At 45.1% G+C, this 20,416-nt stretch overlaps 2 protein-coding genes and 1 long non-coding RNA gene across 3 annotated transcripts; all 3 read left to right on the top strand.

Annotated features, from left to right (window-relative positions):
* The first annotated feature begins 4,782 nt into the window (after positions 1-4,782).
* Positions 4,783-5,498, top strand: LOC139998667 (uncharacterized). Its single transcript, XR_011803375.1, has 2 exons — positions 4,783-5,284; positions 5,378-5,498. It is a non-coding gene; the product is annotated as an uncharacterized lncRNA (long non-coding RNA).
* Positions 5,499-9,240: 3,742 nt separating this feature from the next.
* Positions 9,241-14,847, top strand: LOC101798642 (ovomucoid). Its single transcript, XM_072023379.1, has 8 exons — positions 9,241-9,753; positions 10,740-10,759; positions 11,483-11,619; positions 12,157-12,214; positions 12,506-12,642; positions 12,999-13,059; positions 14,077-14,186; positions 14,666-14,847. The coding sequence occupies exons 1-8, from the start codon at positions 9,468-9,470 to the stop codon at positions 14,709-14,711; spliced, it is 855 nt and encodes a 284-aa protein (XP_071879480.1). The 5' UTR covers positions 9,241-9,467; the 3' UTR covers positions 14,712-14,847.
* Positions 14,848-16,310: 1,463 nt separating this feature from the next.
* Positions 16,311-18,727, top strand: LOC101798469 (ovomucoid). Its single transcript, XM_005027911.6, has 4 exons — positions 16,311-16,550; positions 17,391-17,407; positions 17,887-18,002; positions 18,520-18,727. Exons 1-4 carry the CDS (start codon positions 16,496-16,498, stop codon positions 18,563-18,565), a joined length of 234 nt encoding a protein of 77 aa, XP_005027968.1. The 5' UTR covers positions 16,311-16,495; the 3' UTR covers positions 18,566-18,727.
* Positions 18,728-20,416: the final 1,689 nt, after the last annotated feature.

Below are 20,416 nucleotides of genomic sequence, written 5' to 3'. Positions count from 1 at the left end.
CGGGGCAATCCAGGGCAGAAGCCAAAGCAGTCATTAGACGCAGTTGCCATGCAGTATTTGCCAGTAGGTTTCGTGTAAAAGTACAAAATGGAATAAACCACAAAAAATGGCAAAAGCCTGATATTGGAGTTTAAATATTCACCCAGGCTCAGGGGGTGTTTCATGAAGCAATATCACTCTATAAAAGTAGGGCAGCTGCCGTCTCATGGACAGAGATGTTTTCTGTGCTGCACTGCTGTTTTTCAGCTGTTCCAGGGTCACTTACTGAGGGTCTGTTAGTTAAATGATTTCTTTTTGTTTCATGGTGATACAGAAGCAACGGCCAGGCAGAGATGAGCACATTCAAGAGGAAGCACTGAATTCTGTTGGCACGGGAGAGAGGTAGAACAATACCAGGTCAACAGAGTCACGAAGAGACTGAAAGATGGTTTTAAGGTACAGTTGACTTGGCTGGATGCCTGCTCGGCCATAGATAGCCAGAGGTTCCTGTGTTGGGGAGCACCAAGAGATCATCTCCTGAGCTCAGTGCTTGGCAGCCTGTGAGATAGGAAGGAGCAATGAGGGTGCTGAGCTGCTCCAGCCTCCTGCCCCTTGCTTCTCAGATGCACAATGCTGCAGACCTTCAGGTCTGAAAGGCTGACTTTCTTACTCACCTGGGGCAAAAGCCTGAGCAGTTTCAGAGCGGTCAGGTTACTCTCAAAGACCTTTCAATTGTCAAGCTAAGCTTTTATTTATTTATGTATTTATTAAACTTGGAAAGAGGTGCTAAAGGATCGGATGCAAGGGCAGGGTTTAGTGGACTATTATTTTTGCACTCTTTCTATGAACAGCAATAGTTGCAGGTGCAGCCTCATGTGCTCAGGCAAGAATACAGTGAAGGAAAAAAAAAAAAAACTGACTTCCCAGTGCCTTTTGTAAGTGCAACATCAGGCACCTAAAATTTGCTGCTAAACCACAGCAGGTCTGGCTCTGCACAGCGCCTCGCAGCTGCTCTGGCTCTGGGGACCAAGCTCCTGAGCAGCACTGGAGCTGATGAACTCCCATGTATTTCACACTGAGAATGGTCCAGCCTCAGGAATCGTGACTTGTAAATGCATATTGCAGAGATATTGTAAAATTATAAATGTTTTCTCCCCTTCCTTATTTGTCAAAGTTGTCTTTACAGCCTTATCAATGTTTTCAGAGACTGTAGTCATTTTTCTTACAACAAAAAACGAGGAGGAAGAATGAGGGGAATCATTTAATTTCTTGATTGATAAGTGGGATTTAGAAAACAGTACTTAACATAGTCTTTTTATATTGAGCTGTAAGATTTTTTTGATCATTTATCAGCATGGTGTATATCAGCACTCACCCATCTGACTTGAAAAAAACCCTTTTCACTGACAGCCTCTGTACCTAAACATCATTCAAACTCTTTACCAAAAAAAGCTATAGGTTTCAAAACTGTTTGCTGATAATCTGCCTTGTTTTAGCTTTTCTTCCATATGTTGCATTTGCTAGAGGCGTGTGGATGGGCCTAAATTCTCTGTTGCTGATCTTGAGGGGTGCTTGAGAATGACGCAGCTCATCCCACTGATTTTTTAAACTGTTCTCCTGGCACAAAAATGTTTCAATGATATTGTTTTTACCACTTCTATAACTAGATGTTGCTCAGGTAAAGGAAATACAGAAATAATTATACAAACTCAGTGCATCAGTTGCAAAGGTCTATTTAACTGTCTGCTAGTAAAGGAAATAATTTTGGGGACTAAAAAAATATTTCCTCAGCCCTTTATACTTAAGAGTACATAATTCTGGCACCCATTTATTTTGTCCATCAGCATGTTGATACTCAGAACCATCCGTTCTCTTACTGTTATCATTTGATACAACTGTATTTGATTCCTTGCCATGCTCTGGACTCTGGTTGCGTGCTCTCCACTGATCAAGATGTAGATAAGAAAAAAGCAGCCCAGGGAGGGAGCTGATCTCCAGCTGGCACACAGCCACCTGGCCTGGGAGGGCTTTCCAGATTTCCACCAGCTGAGGTGCAGCCCCATAAGTTTAAACATACTGTGAATTTGCAAACAAAGAGAGTTTGCATAGCATATTCTTTTCTGCCTATTTTTCATTCGTAGAAGCAAAACTTTAATTCCCTTCAACTCCTCTGAAGGATGAGGAGTATTTGGAAACGTATTGCTTGAAACTTGTTTTGTCTGTTTCCTTTAAGGCTTAGCCACAAGGGCACTGCGGAGGATGGCAGTCGGGGCCCCCTGGCCAAGCGCCAGACCAGGACCAGATCTGTGGCACAGATGGTTTCACTTACATCAATGAATGTGGGATCTGTGCCTATAATGTGTCAGCCTGACAGAAAGAGCATGCCTTCCGAGTGACAGTCCCCTAGCCCCTGGCTTCTCCCCGTGCTTTTCCGATTCATTCTCCTTCATCTCCACTTGCTGTTTGTGCTCAGGGGGATATCATGAAGATTTAGAAGAGAAAACAAAATAGCCGGAGTGGTAATCCAAGTGATGCAGCTTATTCAGCTGTCATAGTTTTGTTGACTGATAGGATTATAGCAGAAATGCTCAAACGACTTCATTGTCAGTGGTTAACTCAAATGAACTCTCCTCCACTTGCATCATTTGGGGGTTTATTTACATTCCCAGCATCCACCTCCCTTTGGGTAAATGGGCACACTGGGTCTCTAATGGCAGACTTTCCCTCCTTCAGAGAATGTGGGACGTGCAGTGACAAGAAGCATCAGGGGGCTCGGGCACAGCAGTAATCCCAGTGAATAAGAACGGACGCAAAGCACGAGGCGGCCCGAACTCCCATTGCCATCCGTGGCAGCATCCCAAATGATGTCAGCCGGATGCTGAGCAGGCAGCGTACGAATGGACAGAAGCGATGCGTATACCTTCTGTTGACATTTTGTTTGGCAGTGATTTAATGCTAGCTTCCTAACACTGCTATTCTCCACAGGCTGCGTTCAAATACATGAAGAGAAGGATGGCAAAAAGATGCAAAATATGAGACAAGTCACAGATCTGTTTCTTTGCTACGGAAGCATGCACAAACAGCCTCCTCTGACAGCATCAGGAGAGCACAGCGTACCTTTTCCAAGGCCTGATACCAAAATTTTTGTCAGGTTGCAAACGGGGCATAGTGCCAAGCCAGCGGGTGCAAGGGCCATAGGATCACACACAGCACAGCAGTCATCACACACCTATTAAGTCAGTAACTGCATTACTTTGCTAATGCAATCATTCAGAGGTGGTAAAAGACCTGCTATCTATTTCTTGCTCATAACCATGCAGTAGTAAAAGCCTCTAATTAAGCAACATGCTCCTTTCTGCCAGCACCAATGGCACTTCAGCCATGTCCAGCTGCAAAGACTCAGCCAGTGGTCTCACTAAGGCCCAGCTCTGAAGAATAAATTAAATTGTTCTTCTTTCTTTTGATGTTAACAATGAAGGAAGAAGTGTCTTAAGTTATGGTCCTAATGGTCTGCCAGACATAGAAACTCTCTCCATCCAGCTCCTCCTGTTCCAGAGAAGTGTCCTGCTTACAGCACCATGGTGCATGTTCTCTCTCATTCTCATCTCCTTCTCTTACCCACCAGGGAGAGCTGTGTATTTTCATTCTTAGCCACTCTGGAGGATATGAAATTGACATTGCACCCTGTCTCTCAGAAAGAAAATCCCTTGTTGCTTCTTTATTTACAGGAGCCTTCTTAAAAAGCAAACCATCATTCATCCCAAATCCAGAGGTTCCTGGTTTTCTTTCCACAAACAAAAGCAACCACCTTCATTTGTCTTTTTCAGACGTTGTTACTCATTGAATTTTTGCTAGTTTATTGGCTGAGATCCAGCAGCATGTTTCTGTTTGATGCTCTCCTTACTCCTGCTCTGCATTGCATCTGCCTGTGGCTTCCATTGGAAAGAAAACTTTGCCTATTCTGTGTATAAACTTTGGCCTCTCTAGCTCCCCGAAGGAGGGCAGAGCCTCAGCTCACCTGTGCTGAGCCTGCCTGAAGCAAGACCCGGGTCCTGGCCCAAGGGGCCACAGGTGGTGGGAGGGTCTTGCTAGCAGAACTGGGCTGATCCCAGAGCCTTGAGTCTAAGGCTTTGGCCATTTCCTCGATGAGTAAAGTTCCTCAGTCACCTACAAGCCCAGGTAGGACTCAGAAAAAGTTATTCTAGCGTTCCTGTTCCTCTGCTCAAGAACATCGCTTGTTTTCAGCCGGTCCTCCCCAAAATGCACAGACTTGGTGTGTAACTTATCTAGCAGAGGGAGATGTAAACACCAAAGGTTAATTACCCTCCTGTCAGAAACGCTTTGTGGTCCATAGACATTGCTGTCAATCTTATGAAACAGAACCGAGGGCAAGAAACACTGAAGGCATGTTCCTATGATAAATTAATGAGACTTGGCAGATTGCTGTGAAGAGATGATCCCTGTGCTTCATGGGAGGCTGTAACCTGCCTCCCCAGCCAGCTTTCATGTCGTAGTCCTACCCAGGACACCTAGCCCTCTGCAAGCAAGCTGTGGGATGCAGCTGTCCAGGGATCAAGAGATCTTCCCTGAGGCCTTTAGTATTCCTCTTTGCTGCTCAGTAACACGTAGCAATTACTCATCCCAACCATACTGAATTGCTTCTTCCAGCCCTGCTAGCTAGTCAATAAATATATCTTATTTTTGCCTATAAGTCTGTCTTGGCAACACCACTCTTTGGTGACTTATGTAGCTGTTTCAAATCCAAGGGACACAGCCACGATCCCCCTGCTGCATGCTATTCTGGGGACACATGCTGCTAGATGACTGGTAGCACAAAAATGCCTCATCTGCTGCCCTTTAGAGATGTGTTCAACTATTCCCCTGGTTTACATAACCTCGGAGCAATTTACTTTCATGGCAGAACACACTTATTCACTCTACTTTAACTACGCATTGAGCTATAAATAACATCTCCATGCAGATAAGAATCAATTTTATTATTTTTTTTATAATCGTTGGAAAAAAATTTCCCAAACCCCAGCTCCTGAAAGAGACTTTTACAGCCCATACAGTGAAGCTGCCACGCTGGCTGTCTCCTGGTGGGCAGCACCACTCCCAGGCTGGCTGCTGTTCCCCCCAGCTGCCTCCTCTGCATTACTGCTTGGGCTGTGGCGAAACGAAGCACTCAGCAGTGCACAGCTGAGATCACTGAAGTGTCACGAAAACTGATTAAACCGATGATTTCCACTTCCTCTGGCCAGCTGCAGGATAACATCTCCTGCATTACCTCCAAGCTACCTTCCCTGTAGTATATTTGCTCCAAAGAGTAACAGCCTGAGCCATTGTCGAGCCAAATGTCCTGCTGCTTATTGCCTTCCTTTTCTGCTGCTTTTTCTAGTGTTTTGCCTCCATTCACACAAGTAACACTTGCCCAGGGGCATGGAGCCCTGACCTGCTGTCCTCGCCATCCAGAAACCTGCCCAGAGCTGGAGCGCAGCACGAGCTGGCGGGGAATAAAGGTATGTCCTCAGAGCTGGTGGTGCTGAGATCTGTGTCTGCACCAGGCTGCAGCACTGCAGCAAAGGAGTTGCTATTTTGGCAAATGATTTTTTTTTTTTTTTTTTGGTGCAGATAATTTTTCTGTAGGTTTGAAGGCTGATGCTCCGCTGCAGAAATGTGATGGCGGGGGGTCTGGGCTATAGCAGCAGTAGAGAGACTTTGGAATCATTGGGAACTAATAACATTCTTGAATTTGAGTAATTTTATGAGGTTTGTTTGTTTGCTTTTTAACAAATATTGTAACCTGCTCTTTTTGATGTGCACACTATTTCTGGCCATTCCCCATAAAAATACACTGGGAGCTCTTTGTATCTCTTATACGTGGCCTTTAGCAAAAATTGTAGGAAAGCTCTGAGGCTGCTCTCCTGGGCCAGGGAGAAATTTTATGTTCCTTCATTAACAAAAGTCACCCACAGGAGAGAACACTTGTTTAAGCATTGTACACATAAAATCATTCAGGTTGAAAAGGTTCTCTGGAGTTCTCTAGCCTGACCCCTGCTCAAAGCAGGGTCAAAGTCAGCTCAGGATGCTCAAGACCTTCCTTGATCAGTCGTGGCTTGAATATCACTGAAGTAGGAGACTCCTGTCTGTTTCCTACACCACTGCTTGACCACCCTCGTGGTGAAGGATGTTTCCTTGTATTCAGTTAGAATGCTGTCGTTCTTCTGGGCAGCTTTGAGGAGACTGGCTCCATCTTCTCTGTAACCCTGTTAGGGAGCTGCAGATAGCAATGAGATCCCCACAGCCCCCTTTTCTCTGTGCTGAAGAAAACCGGCTCCTCCAGCCTCCCCTTCATGTCCCGTGTGCTCCAGCCCCTGACCAGCCTGGTGGCCTCTGCTGGCTGTGTTCCCACTTGTCAACAGCTGTCCTCGCAGTGGGGCCCGGTACACTTAATTCATCACATAAGTAACGTGAAACCATGTTAGCCTTCATCTGCAGGGTACAAAGTTCTGCCCAGGGTCCTCTTAGTTCAGGAAAACATTCAGTGGTGTTACCTGAATCAAACTCTGTTTAGTAAGTTCTTAATCACATGAATATGTTTTCATAGTGATATGTTTTAATCATATCAGTGATTTTATTTGCTTTATTGGTTTGCTCAAACAGCACCTTCAGGCACTAGGTGAGAGACAGATCTTCCATTTGTTCTGCATTGATTTCTCCAGACATGTGGCTCAGTTCAAACAGTTATTGGCCACTCTGTGGCCAAAAGAAAGACAAAGATGGAAACTGCAGTTTGAGTTGTATTTAGCGGACATTTTGGAGTGGTTAGAGACAAGTTCATGAAACAGCTACAACTAATCATTGTTATTTCTACTTTTTGCAATGGATTGTTGATGAAAATAATGTGACAGAACCCATGAATATTTAGAAAAGTGTAGTTAAATCATTTGTCATTCATCTATTACCGTATTACTTGCACTGAGGGGTCACATAATTGCTGAGAAAATGCCCTAACTTCAGTTAGAGCCTTCCAGAGAATATGACATCAATGTTAATAAGAAAGTATAATGGGAAATGTAAAACAAAGAATTCCTTGCGTAGAAGGGAGAGGATGTTGCATAATGGCCAGATCCTGCCATCTGCTGATCCTCTGGAGCTCATGGCCTTAAAATGTAACCCTCTCTTTACTTACTTACAGTTCTCTGCCCTTGTGATTGCTTCTGCACACCTAAGAATTTCCCTTTAGCCAAATAGCCATTAGCCATATGCTGTACCTGACTTTGAGGACTAAAAGACCATAATTCAGTGGACTGCAGCACAAGATTAGTGGCAGGATTGCAGATGAAATCCTTTCTGTCTGTATTTTCGGGGGTAGCTATGAACAACCCATGCTACAGAATGAGCTTAACCAGTGTGGGTTTTTTCCATGCTCTTACCAAAGGCAGGACAAGCTGGAGCTGCAGCCCTGGATGGGGAGGCTGCGGATGTTGGCTGTGAGTCTGCTCCACGTGCTGATAGCGGGTGGTTTCTGGGTGCTGTTGTTGTGCCTTGTACCTGAGCGGCTCAAGAGAGAGCAGTGCTCCCCAGTCAGCCTTAATTCAGTAGATTTCAGTCTCCCTGGTGTGTCTGTGGGCTGCGTGGTGAGCCAGGGAGGGAATTAATCTGCTGAGAAACAGACGGGCATTGCTGTGGGCTGAGGAAACCTGCTGGTGGCTCAGGGCCAGGAAGAGCCAGATCCAGCCCTGAGCCTGGGGCACTTGCAGTGGAAAATTTTTCTGTGGTGTGTGCAGGCAATGTACGGCAGCCTTTGGCAGGAAGGTGCTCTCCACCCGTTGGGAGAGAGGTCGGTCCTGCCTTGGGGAGCAGCCTGTCTGGGGCAGGGAGCAGGATGGAGCACAGCACAGCACTGCATGGGCATGAGGCAACCTGCTGGAAGCTGCCAGGTCTGGCTAGGAAGGATGGTGAGGACAGCTCACGGTGGTCTCACTGCGTTGCTCAAGAAGGCAGTGCCAAAACTCGTATTTGGCACAGAAAGGTGAACCCTCAGCTGTGCAACCATCAGCTTATGCAGGCAACAAGCAACAGGAGCCCTGGCATGCTCCTCTAGGTGCTAAGGGGAGAAGTCTCTGGTTTCCAGAGACGTATTCCACAAGACACATAAGGACAATATATCTTGAAGATGTGCCAAATCTCTCTGAAATATTCATGCATGCTTCCTGTAATTTATAGAAGCAAGCCCAGCAGGAAAAAAAAATGTAATGCTTCTCCCTCTAAGGAAACCCATCTTTTCATGTTGAAATGTAATCTATATATTCACACATCCGTGCTGCGGCATCCTTAACGTGCCAGTGCCCAGTATACATGATTGCATGCACTATACTGTGATTTGTACATTTAAACATCAAATCATACCTTTTAGACTACTGCAATGCATCAGACACCAACACGGTTCCTTGGGCTTGCTTTCAGTGATTTCAGCTGAATTTTGGCTGATTAATGGGTGCTGCCTTGTTTGTTCAAGGGAGCACCCATAAAGCATCTCTTGCTCTGCATCTCCCACGATGCTGAAGTCCCCGTGGCAAAATACTACAGGTGTCCTTGCCGTTTTGGACCTGTCAAAGGAAGCATGGTGAGAAACCTGAGGTTGAGGGCTGCAAAACTAAGCCTGCTAAATCAGGAGGGGTCCAGAGCTCCTCCCAGGAAGGAGCCACTTGAAAAAAGGTGGTGTGAAGGCTGGACATGCGAGACAGACAGAAAAACTGTGACAGGCTCTATGTTTTTAGTATTACTTTCTGAAATGTCTGTAGAGGGAAAGGATCTGCTGTACTTTCAGGCATAGCTGGTGCCCTAATGTAAATAAGTTCCCCAAACTTCAGAGCCGTTTGTTCTTAAGATGGCTTGGCAGAACACTTTGAATCAATTCATTTAACTGTGACTAGGTCTGTAAATAAGTGCTCCCTGCTGATAAGGTTCAAGTGACATTTTTAGTGGTGTTTCACAGAATTTAACCCGCTTTCAAGTCTTCTACTGAGCTCTTCTATTCCTAGGTGGTGAAACTGCCAAGCTCTTTCCATTATCAAATCAATGTTAAATACCATTAACTTCGCAGGATAGATGTGGTCCTGCCAGCCTCACCTGGCAATACTTAATCAGTTCTGCTGATGGCAAAGCCTCGCTGACCTGTGTTCATACCTAGTGGTGAACATCGAGGAATGCAGAAATTCATGCTGGCCCTCCGATACTGAGTAGGAAGCAGAGCTTCTTCGTAGCCTGAGCTGCAGATGCGGTGGTCCTGAGCCTCCACTGCTCCCTGCTGGGAGATGTCACTGCAGAAATGAATGGAAGAACTGCAGCTTGCTCTCCTTAATATTTTGTGCTACTTAGGTTTCTACTGCAGTCTTAAAGAATTTTTTTTTTTCATCTAAAAGGCTGTTTGTTTGGTTTTGACCAATGAGAGCATGTGACACTTGTCTCAAGCTATTAACCGAATGTCCAGCCAAAATCAATTGCCTAGGAGACGCAGACCATTACCTGGAGGTCAAGACCTCAATAAATATTACTGGCCTCATTGTACCAGTGACAGATTCAGCTGGTTGCTTCGTGTTACAGCTGAACAGTTTAGACACTGCGTTTGTATATATTTGCTGCCCGCCTTGGAGAGACCATCTCAGAAGCAGAACACCAGCGGGCAGCCTGTGGACTCAGGCAGTACTTCCACCACGACCATGGCAGGCGTCTTTGTGCTGTTGTCTTTAGTGCTTTGCTGCTTCCCAGGTGAGTAACCCTCAGGGTGTTACAGAGGCTTTGTACCTGAGTGTCCTGGCTATCCCAAAGAGAATAAGGTAGTAGCCATCTAATAGAGGTTCTCCCACAAAGAGCCAGGCTGCCTCCCTGCACTGGCATCTCACAGGATGCAGGAGTAGATTTCGTGATGGTGTTAAATGGATCGCTGTTGTAGCTGGGTGTCTGGAGTCCTGTGCTCCTAACAGGTGTTGTTACACGTTTTGCACTCTTGGCACTGTTACAATGCTTACACTTGTTGTACAATTACAGAGAGTGGGTAAATGTTTGAAACATGGCTGAAATGAGGTGGTCAGACCTCCAGCGACTAGTCACAAAAATATTGTAATGGTACAGGCAAGTTCTGTATAGAAACCTGGCAGCTTTCCTGCAATGCTTTTGCTGCTAATGGAGAAACAAGAGATGCAAACAAGCCTGAGTCTGATGTTCTCCTTATGTATTTACATCTCATGAAATTACAAAATCAAAGACAAGTGTTATTTTTTTTAACACTCAGCTTCTTTAGATTGTATATCCCTGACAACAGATGCTGTATATGTTTGCTTATCCTGTACGTGACTATTTGCATTTGCATTTATCTGTATTGATTCAGGTTTCTTTTCAGATATGCAATAGCTGTTTTCTAGGGTCAGAACGGATATGTAAAAAGATAAGGAAGGAAAAGCTATTCTTTTTTCAATTAATAAGTCTACCAATCTCTTTAAAAGAAAAGGGAAAAAAAAAAAGAACAAAGCCATTCAAAAACACATTTAATCAGCCAGCAATAAGAAACAATTATACTTATCACCATTTTAAAAAAAGTCATACATGGTTTACTTACTTCAGGAAACCAGTCAGTGGAAATCATTCAGTTTGGTCCTCTGTGTTGGAATTTTACATCTAGGTTTCCAATTAACTGAGATATTATTGATCACATTGGCTTTGTTTCACTTTTTTTTCCTCTGTTCTTTTTTTCCTAGATGCTGCCTTTGGGGTTGAGGTGAGTAGGAGATTTTTTTCTTTTTTTTCCCTTCCTTTCTTACTTAATTAGTGTTGCTATAATCAGATCCTTCAGTGTAAAATATTAAATTATGCTGTTCTGCGCTCTACATCTATGCTGTATGTTAATAATGCAGTAGTAATATAAAATTGTTGGATTAATTCATTTCTGACAAACTCTAAACTGGTCTAAGCTTAAAGCTGGTCATATGTGACTGGTTCTAAACTGATGGCAATAGACTATGGTACCAGAAACTACCCCAAAACAACTTACTGAAAGAACAAAATACTGTGAGACTTTCCAGCTTCCAAACGCCAGGTCTTTAGACTTGTTCCTTTGATTAAAACTGTCCATGTGTGTTGAGAAAGAAAGAGTATTAATGGAAATGCACTGGAGGGGCCATGAGAACGTGAGAGTGAGGGACCCATGCTCAGCCTGTGCAAAATGATGCCTAGAAAGCATAAGAGATCCCTGCTGGTTTATCCCTGTGGGGGGCTGCGTTGCTGTAACCCTCCCTTCCTGCTCCTCCTCCTCTTCCCTCTCTGCATGGAGAGATCTTGGCAGGAAGGATTTGCCTGTTCCTAGAAAGACACCAATACATGTTTGTGCTGTGGCAGTGAAAAACCCACTGTGGGGAGGTTGGGTCCGGTCACTGCCACATGCAAAATAAGAGATAATCATAAAACGCCTTCTCCATCCTCTTGCTGTGCGTTCCTTTGACAGGTGGACTGCAGTAGGTTTCCCAACACTACGAATGAGGAAGGCAAAGAGGTGTTGCTCTGCACCAAGGAACTCAGCCCCGTTTGTGGCACCGATGGAGTCACGTACAGCAACGAGTGCCTGCTGTGTGCCTACAACATGTGCGTACTGCGTAGGGGAGCTCATCCTGCAAGCAGACAGCGGTGCTTGGGGCTCCTGGCAGCAACCCCTCCCAACAAACTGTGATCTGTCATGTGTCACTTATGTCAATTCCTTCGGAATGAGCTTGGGTAGCACTGCGTGACACTCCGTTGCCTAGACATCACTTTAGTTACTGTGTCTCTTTTGCTGGTGTAATTTATTCAGGCTTTTCTTCTCCATCTCGAGGATGAGCCAGATGACAGCCCCTAGGGCACATCTCATCCCAGCAAGAAGGAGCAAAAAGATGGAGAGATGATCGACTCTGAACCATCCAAAATGATTCTAAAGGTCTCAGGGTCTTTATGTTCCTGCCAGCCACTCAGTGCCAGCTGGTCAGGGAGGATGGCACTACCTTCTCAAATACGTATATACACAGATAAATTGCAAAGAGTCAGTCCTCCCTTCCCTCCCGTGTCTTAGGTACTTATTCCCAGCACCTAGGGTGCACCAAGAAGTCTTTGCTGGACTTCCTAATGTTTGTTTTTTCCCATCTGCAGAGAATATGGAACCAATATCAGCAAAGACCATGATGGAGAATGCAAGGAAGCTGTCCCTGTAAGTGAAACCAATGGCAAAGCAAGGGGCAGGCTTATTTGCTGTGCAGCCAAAGCTGTGTATTGATTTGCCTAATAAATAATTCAAACACTAGATAAGAGCATAAGATATGTCAGAATTTTGTATTGGTCATCCTCAGGTGAACTTTCATCATAATGACACCCCCCAAAAAAGGATTTTTTCCTGCTGTGGTGACATCCCAGAAGGCCAAATGATGCGTGTACTCTCCGGGTCTACTTGCTTCCTGCAAGCAAGCCCTCACCAGTGCTTTGTCGCATGTTCCCTCAACAGGCTGACTGCAGCATGTATCCCAACATGACAAACGAGGAAGGCAAAATGACGTTACTCTGCAACAAGATGTTCAGCCCTGTCTGTGGCACTGACGGGGTCACCTACGACAACGAGTGCATGCTGTGTGCCCACAACGTGTGAGTACTGTGGGTGAGAGCTGCCTGGGGAGGCAACCATGAGGCTGGTATGGGATTTCTATCGAGGCCTCTTCTGTGCCCAGTCAATAGCACTTGAGACCATTGGGTACCATCCTGTGTCTGGGAGGGGAACCCAGGCCAAGTCCCCTGGGGGGTGGCTGAAGGCAGCCTCCCCTGGAGGCCAGCCCTGAGTGTGCTCAGAGGCAGGGGTGCTTCCAGGGCTGGTGTCTCAGGCACTGTGAGCAGCTGAAGCTGGACATCTCCTGTACCTGTGGCTGATCAGCATTGCTGGGACATGGAGTGTGGCACAGCAGGATGCAGGCGGAGTTCCCTAACATCAATCTTTTTCTTCCTAGAGAGCAAGGGACCAGCGTTGGCAAGAAGTATGATGGCAAATGTAAGAAGGAAGTTGCTACAGTAAGTGTGAGCTGCCTAATGAAGGGTTAGCTTCTGGTCCTACTGATTTCAGTGGAAGCACAGACAGTGTTTGTAACAGCATCAGGAGCATCACTTGGGCTTCAGCACAGGGAAGATTTTGCCTTCTGCACATGTAATCCACATTAATGTGGATAATGTCAGAAAAAGAAGAGGGTGAATGCACAGGAAAGGATTGGTAAAAGATCATCAGCAGAAATAATCCATCAAGGCAGAACTGAGAGTAAGAACAGAGGGCCATCACTGGGGTCAGACCAGTGGGCCATCAAGCCCATGGTGGCTTGATGCAGAGCTCACTCTTAGGGGCCATAAGGACTGTGTCGGGAGAGAGTAAAAGTAGGGTGAGTAAATACAGGTCTTCCTGAACACTATTCCAACCTCCAGCTATTTTCAGGTGATGGAACTCAGCTAGGTGTGATTTCTGTGGAGTCAGTGAGCCTCAATGGTTTTCTCTCCCATGAAATTCTCCAGCCTCTTCCTGTAACCATATACTTTTTTTTTTTTTTTTCCCCTGTACTACAATGCCCCTCAGCAAGTGCAGTACCCATTTCACAAAGAAACAAAATCCCACTTCCATGGCATCTAGCTAAGTGCTGATATTTTAAGCCTATGGGAGAGATATGGGACCATTATACAGGTATCAGTGCTGTCTCTTCTCCAGACACCAGCGTTTTTCCATTTAATTTCCTGGCCAGGTCGGGAACATGGTGCAATGTGACTGTAAGCACGGCACGTTCAGTGAGTGAGCTGCTGCTGCAGCTTGGAAATGCAGCAGCCAGGCTGTGATATACATCTCTTAAACAGGAAATTATGCTCTATTTTTATATTATTAAATTCTGGCATAGGAGAATCACACCTCAGTCGATATCAGATCATGCAAGGAAGTTAATTATTTTTAGTTAGATCACTATCGTTAGCACTGCAGCCGCAGTTAGGGGTTCAAGCCCTTCTGCTATCGACCACTTCCCACCCTTTGCATTAAGGCTTCTTGTTCTGCAGGTTGACTGCAGCGGCTACCCTAAACCTGCCTGCACGATGGAATACATGCCTCTCTGTGGCTCCGACAACAAAACGTACGGCAACAAGTGCAACTTCTGCAATGCAGTCGTGTAAGTGCAACAACCGCGGGGCGCGTTCGCGTTGTCGGCTGCCTCCTACAGGCACAAATTTGCACGGTTTCTGCTTTCTCTGCTGACCAGGCATTCGGGGCAGAAAAGAATAGCAGGCATTGTACCAACCACTCGTTTGTGTTTTTTGTTTTGTTTTGTTTTTTCGTCAGAGTCCAAAGAGCTATGTCTGGTTTATTAGTATGGAGGGTTTGAAGACAATTAACCTGAATGGTGTTTTTCTTGCTTATTGCAAAGAAAATTAAATTTGGAGTTTTGTTACAGTTCCCCCCAATATTTTTCTGAATGGGTTAAATGATTTCACTCACTTCTTCATAATCAAATAGCTAATGAGACTCCGAGTCCCCCAGTTTTTGGCTCAGGGCAGGATCCTAATGTCTTCTCTAGAAACCAAGTGAAAGAACAGATTACAGCACGCAGGGCTCCGTGTCTAATCCATTTTTCTCTCTCCTCACTTTCAGGGACAGCAATGGGACTCTCACTTTAAGCCATTTTGGAGAATGCTGAATATCAGTGCTGAGAGAATTCACCACAGGATCCCCACTGGCAAATCCCAGCTAGAGATCTCACCTCAGTTCATCTCGCTCTCTGGGGAACTCAGCTCACTCCTGATTTTCTTTCTCAATAAACTAAATCAGCAACATTTCTTTGTCTTGTTTAATGCTCTGCCTCATGCAACGTTTTCTTCTGATTTGTTGAATGATGATGCCAGGCTGAATCTGTTCCATGCTCATAGCTCTGGGATATAACAAGAACAACATCTTGCTCCCCTCACTGTCATAAAAGGCAGAAAATTAAGTACAGATGCATAAACCTCAGCTGTGTGACTTTGTACATAAATGATACTCAGACTACATTAGTGTTCAGACCCTTTTAGACAGTTGAAATAATGCTCTGAACTGGTGAGGCTAGCAGATCTCTACTAAGGTATTTCTAGTGCACTTTCCCCATGCAGGCACCATCAGCAAAGCAGTTCAGCCTGGTGATGAGCAAGCCCAGAGCTGCTGCCTGGCCTCCTGAGCACAGCCCTTACCTAAAGGCATAGCAAAGCCCGTATTTTTCAGCCATATGAGTGGGCCATGCCTGTTTTTCTGGGACCTCCAAATGACATGTTTCTAGATTTTCCCTCATCTTGGGATTTTATTCCACATATTTTAAAATAAATACCTTTTTAAAGCTTGTTCCTACTCCTGTCTGCTTGCCTTCTCTCTTAGTTCTTAATAGCATCATGCTCCTTGTGAGTCCAAGAAGTTTTTGCAGTCCAAAGACAAAGTATACTTCTGGTTTTAAGAGTGTGACCTCTGTCATTGGTGCATTGTCTGTGAAAATTATTTTGCTTTTGTCCTTTGTTTGTGTATTGAATTGGTGGGTTTTTGATCCACACAAGCGAAACATAAATAAATTGGGCATATCCCTTCTAAAGAATAATGTCTCCCTTAAGTGTTCTTTTTCCTTGGTGGAATGAAGTCATTTAAAAAAAAGGATGCTTTGGTGGTAAAACAAAGGATTTATGTTGAGATGGGCAGATGGATGAAGCAGAGATTTCCAGTCTGGATTTTGTGGGATCCAGGCTACAGGCTTTGTTCTGTCATCATCAGGCTATCAGTCTGCTGCTGCAAATCTAAACGATGCTAATGGTTTTTAGGGAAAATAGCAATTGTTACTTATTTGCAGATGCCTGTAAAAGTTTCTCATGTGCTTCTATAGTCCGAGGACTCCTTTCAGTGTCTGGGACACCCTCTTGCTTGACCTCCCAGTTCACAGTTTTCCTGGATTTACTGCAGTTTAATGATGCTTTATGGGATGAGGCATGAAAATAAAAGACCTTTCTTTCTGGAAGCCGTTCATTTCAGATCAACAAAATTTTGTTCATGAGAAAGCCCTGTGTGTAGCACTGATAACATGCACATAGAGGAAATCTGTCAGCATTCTCTCTTTAGGTTTGTACAGTTGTTCTTCTGCCCACAGGAATTTTCCATGGTCCTTCAGAAAGCACCTGTCATATATTTCACTTCAAATAATGACACAGAGGGCGTATCTAACGTATTTAAACTTCTTGTGATTCCTGTTGATAAAGAAGCATTCTTTATGGCTTACAGCATGGCTTACCTCTGCTAGGCATCATCAAGATTTACCACTCTGACAACAGACCAGGAATGTTATTTCAGAATAAGGGTGGATAAGAGAGATGCGAACGCACGCACACACACACGTATGTGCATGATTACGATCTGAGGGCAGCATTAGGGCTGCATTCACTGAGGAAAAGGTGGACAGACACCCCAGCCACCATGAGGACGGCAGGCGTGGTGGTGCTGCTGGCTCTCGCCCTTTGCTGCTGCCCAGGTGAGTGGTTTGCTGCCTCCTGCTCTGTGCTTCACTAAGTGCTGGCTGCCTTTAAAAACACAAAAACATCCTCAGACTGGAAGGAGCTTCATTCTACAAGGACTTATTTACTCCTAGAGAGATGGTGTTGAAAAGACTTGACATCAAAGACTATCACTTAGGGGGTAATATTTTAGCAACAGAACTGAGTGGGTAAGAACAACTGTGGGAACAGCTCCGCGCTCGGTGCTAGTTTATGCATAATGAAGGAGGTGACATGTACGTGGTACCACCCGGCGACTCAGACATCCAGTGTTTAACCTCTGAAACGTTGCCGAATCACAAATTATTTTCCTGAATGGCAGTGAGTGTTTCTTGCAGTCATCCTGAACTGAGGCACAGTTAGAGAGCCTGAGCAGTTGTAGAAGCTTTAGAGGAGTTACACCTCACTAAGTACTCCTGTTATTTAAGCAGTATTATGGAAATACATATAAGAAGCTGCCTCCATGTACCTGCCAGCTTTATGGCCCTGTTTTCCTCAATAATGTGCTTGTCTTTGAGTACATATCCTTGTTCATCCTGTGAATCATGGAAAATGACTTTCTCTTTTCTTTCATTTCGTATACCCTTTTCCATCTGGGCTGTAACCCTCCTGAAAAAAATTACAGTACAGCACCAATGTGGTAAACATCCAATATGGCACAAAATTTTGCCTGAAATTCCTTTTGTCTAAGAGTCACTTGCTAATAACCACTGAATTGAAAGTTGTTTATTCAGGACATGCAGTCAAAGCTTTCAACACTAACAGAAGAGATGAATTGCATTCGTGTCATACTTCAACTTCTTTTTTCTTTTTTCCAGATACCGTTGCACTGAAGGTAAGGGGCAGAGCTGTCTACTTTTCTTCCATCATTTCTTTCCTGAAAGCAGTTTCCATATAAATCATTACTAATCGCATTGTGATCGAGCATTTGAAAATCCTGAGTCATCCAGCTGTCTGAACAATATTTGCCACAGATATTACTGGGTGAAATTGCCATTTTCATCTGATAGTTTCAAAATAAAAAAAATAAAAAAAATAGTGCAGTATTCTGTTGGCATCCAAGTTATTGTCACGGTTACTGCAGCAGCATTTATGATATTTACACAGGCTTTACATCGGCAGAGACTGAAAGGGCACAGCAGGAACAAACCACCCTGTTCCTGCCCTGTCCCTAGGCTTTTTTTTTTTTGACGTCTGCTGATGGACAGTACTGGGGGAAGCCCAGGGGCGGTGGGGGTGTCTCATAACATCACCCTTCCTACGTATCTGCTGTTGAGGGCATTTTTGTGAACACAACACTGCATCTATCTACAGGGCTACTGCAGTAACTACGTCGTACCCCGCAATTTCTGCACGCTGGAGTACATCCCACACTGCGGGTCTGATGGTGTAACATATGCCAACAAATGTTTATTCTGCAATGCATTTCTGTATGTATGAAAATAAATCTCTTCACTAACTAAATGGTGAACCAACTGAGCTTAACCTAACTAATCAGTCTTGGGGACTGGTTGGAGAAGTAAAGTTGTTTTATTTTGTGTTTTCCTGTTCTCCTACTAGCAAGAGTATTATTCTTTTTATTTATTTATCTATCTATTTATTTATTTATTTATTGGTGGGAGAATTTGCCAAGAATTTCCTTCTTTCAGGTATATAGAAGTAACATAAGTAACATTTAGCACAGATCTTCATTTCCCTGTTAAGTAATTTGCTGAAGAGCTCTCTTGCAGCAAATAAAATCTATTTCCTACAGACTATTTGTTCTTCTTTTAAATTAAGTCTTTATCTTGTCTTTGAATGTTAGCAATAAGAGGAAAGAGCTGGAATAGCTTTGAGAATGTTCAGATTTGGTTAAGTTCCTCTGTGATGTATCCTTTACCAGTGGGGGGGATGAACAGCAGAAGTGCAGATGTTCTGTCTCTAAGGTATTGCTTCCTTTCTCTGCAGGAGAAGCCGTCGGACTCTCAGGTTGCTGTACCTTCGAGAGTGCTAACACCTCAACAGGCTCCAGCTCAGACAGGAGACTCCTCCCTGGCAATATTCCCTATGGCAGAGGCTGCCCTAAAACCTCATCCTGAACTTTGAGAGCTCCTGATAAAGCCTGAAATGAAACTCAACCCAATAAAACAAATAAACAAACAACAACAACCCTTCAGCATTTACGTCTTGTTTTAATGATATGTCTCATGATGTTTTTTGTTTTTTTCTTAAGATGTTTTGTGATTATTTCACTGCAACAGTCCTGGGGTGTGGGTACTAATGGGTAAATTACAGGGAGAGAGAATGCATTGTCTGATCTACAAAGAAATCAGCTCCATCTCCGAAGGCAATGAGTTTCTCTGAGGGCCTTCACCCAGATTTCCTAAAGAGAACCAGAGCTGGGGATGCAACCTGGTGCAATGCTCCAGTGGATTTATCCTGCTAAGGGCATCCCAAACAGACACTTGCTGCCTCCCTAGCAGGTGCGGAGAGAGGTGGCGAAGAAGGGCACTTCCCAGCTGCATCTCCCCCCGTGGAAGTGGGGTAGCAAACACACCTGCAGGTGGCTGAAGTCTTTTAGCAGTCACTTTCTGTGCCTCCCCAGGCAGCAGGACGGGATGTTTCCCCAGGCAGGGGGCACCTGCCTGCCTGCATTTGTGCTCGTGACACTCATCGGGGTGCGGGTGATGTTCAGAGGACTGTGAGCAGGAGCTTCCGCAGCCCGTTTCGGCACCTCACCCACCACTTAGCTGCTGCCTGTAGGTAATTGCGTCAGCTGCCACTTGTAGAGGATCCTTTGAGATTCTTGGGCCTCTGGAAATCTTGGCTGATGAAAGGAAGGGCTCAGAGTCATAGCGTTAATTTATTATTCATTACCAGTGAAGTGCCGGCAGTGCAGCGGGCTGTACAGGCAGCCGTCTCACAGCCAAATAGTTAATGATCTTAAGTGACAACGTGCCACTTTCCAGAGACCAGAGAGAGCGGCTCTCTGGAGGGAGACTATTTATTTCCAGAAGATGTGAGTGTGCGCAACCACTCAGCACCAAGCCCCTTCCTGGGGCTGGGATGTCCCTCCTGGGGGTGGGATGTCTGGGTGTGGGGAGGCATTTCGGGACCAAGGGCAATGCTGAGGACCGTGACAAAGCGTGGTGGCAGTGCTGGGGGTGTGTGTGGCAGGCACTGTGCTCCTGCTTGTCCCCTCTGCTGTGCAAGGCAGTCAGGTAAGAGGTCATCAGCCTCATTGCTTGTCATCCTTCCCAGAGAGCAGCAGAGAGGAGGAGGAGGAGGAAGATGAAGATGAAGAGGGCCCCCGAGAAGCTATGCTTTCTCAGTGCCAAGTGGAGCTCCCAGCTGCTCTCTGGATCCCAGTGGTCTTCAGAGAGCATCTTCCAGGGGCCATGCCCACTAAGCAGGAAAACCTAGGCAATTGAGGGGAAACTGTGAGCAGAAATTAACGGGGACAAATCCTCCATCCTGACACTGAGCGCCAGCATGCAGCACTTCTGAGGAGGTGGCAGGGGGCAGAGCAGGACCCCAGCATCATCCCTGACCCTCCGCACCATGGGCAGCTCTGCAGGACAGCAAGCAAGATGAGACTCTTCCATGAGCACTGTTGAAAATGATTTTTTTGTTGCTGCTCAATAAAATCCTGCCACAACAACACAATATCCTCTCACCATTACTAATCTAACTCTCCCTCCAGGAAATTCAAGGCAGGAAACATTGTCTGCCTGCAGAGGTGTTTTATGGTACAATTCTTTGAGTGGTACCTCAGCCCTCTGTGCCATTATTTGATGTTTGTGAATTTAGGAAATGCCATTCAATTACCCTAGAAACTGATTAACACGTTGCATTTAGTTATTTG

The sequence above is a fragment of the Anas platyrhynchos genome, chromosome 14, assembly GCF_047663525.1.
Source record: "Anas platyrhynchos isolate ZD024472 breed Pekin duck chromosome 14, IASCAAS_PekinDuck_T2T, whole genome shotgun sequence".
In the NCBI taxonomy this organism is placed as follows: Eukaryota; Metazoa; Chordata; class Aves; order Anseriformes; family Anatidae; genus Anas; species Anas platyrhynchos.
This window is presented reverse-complemented; position numbering and strand designations above follow the sequence as displayed.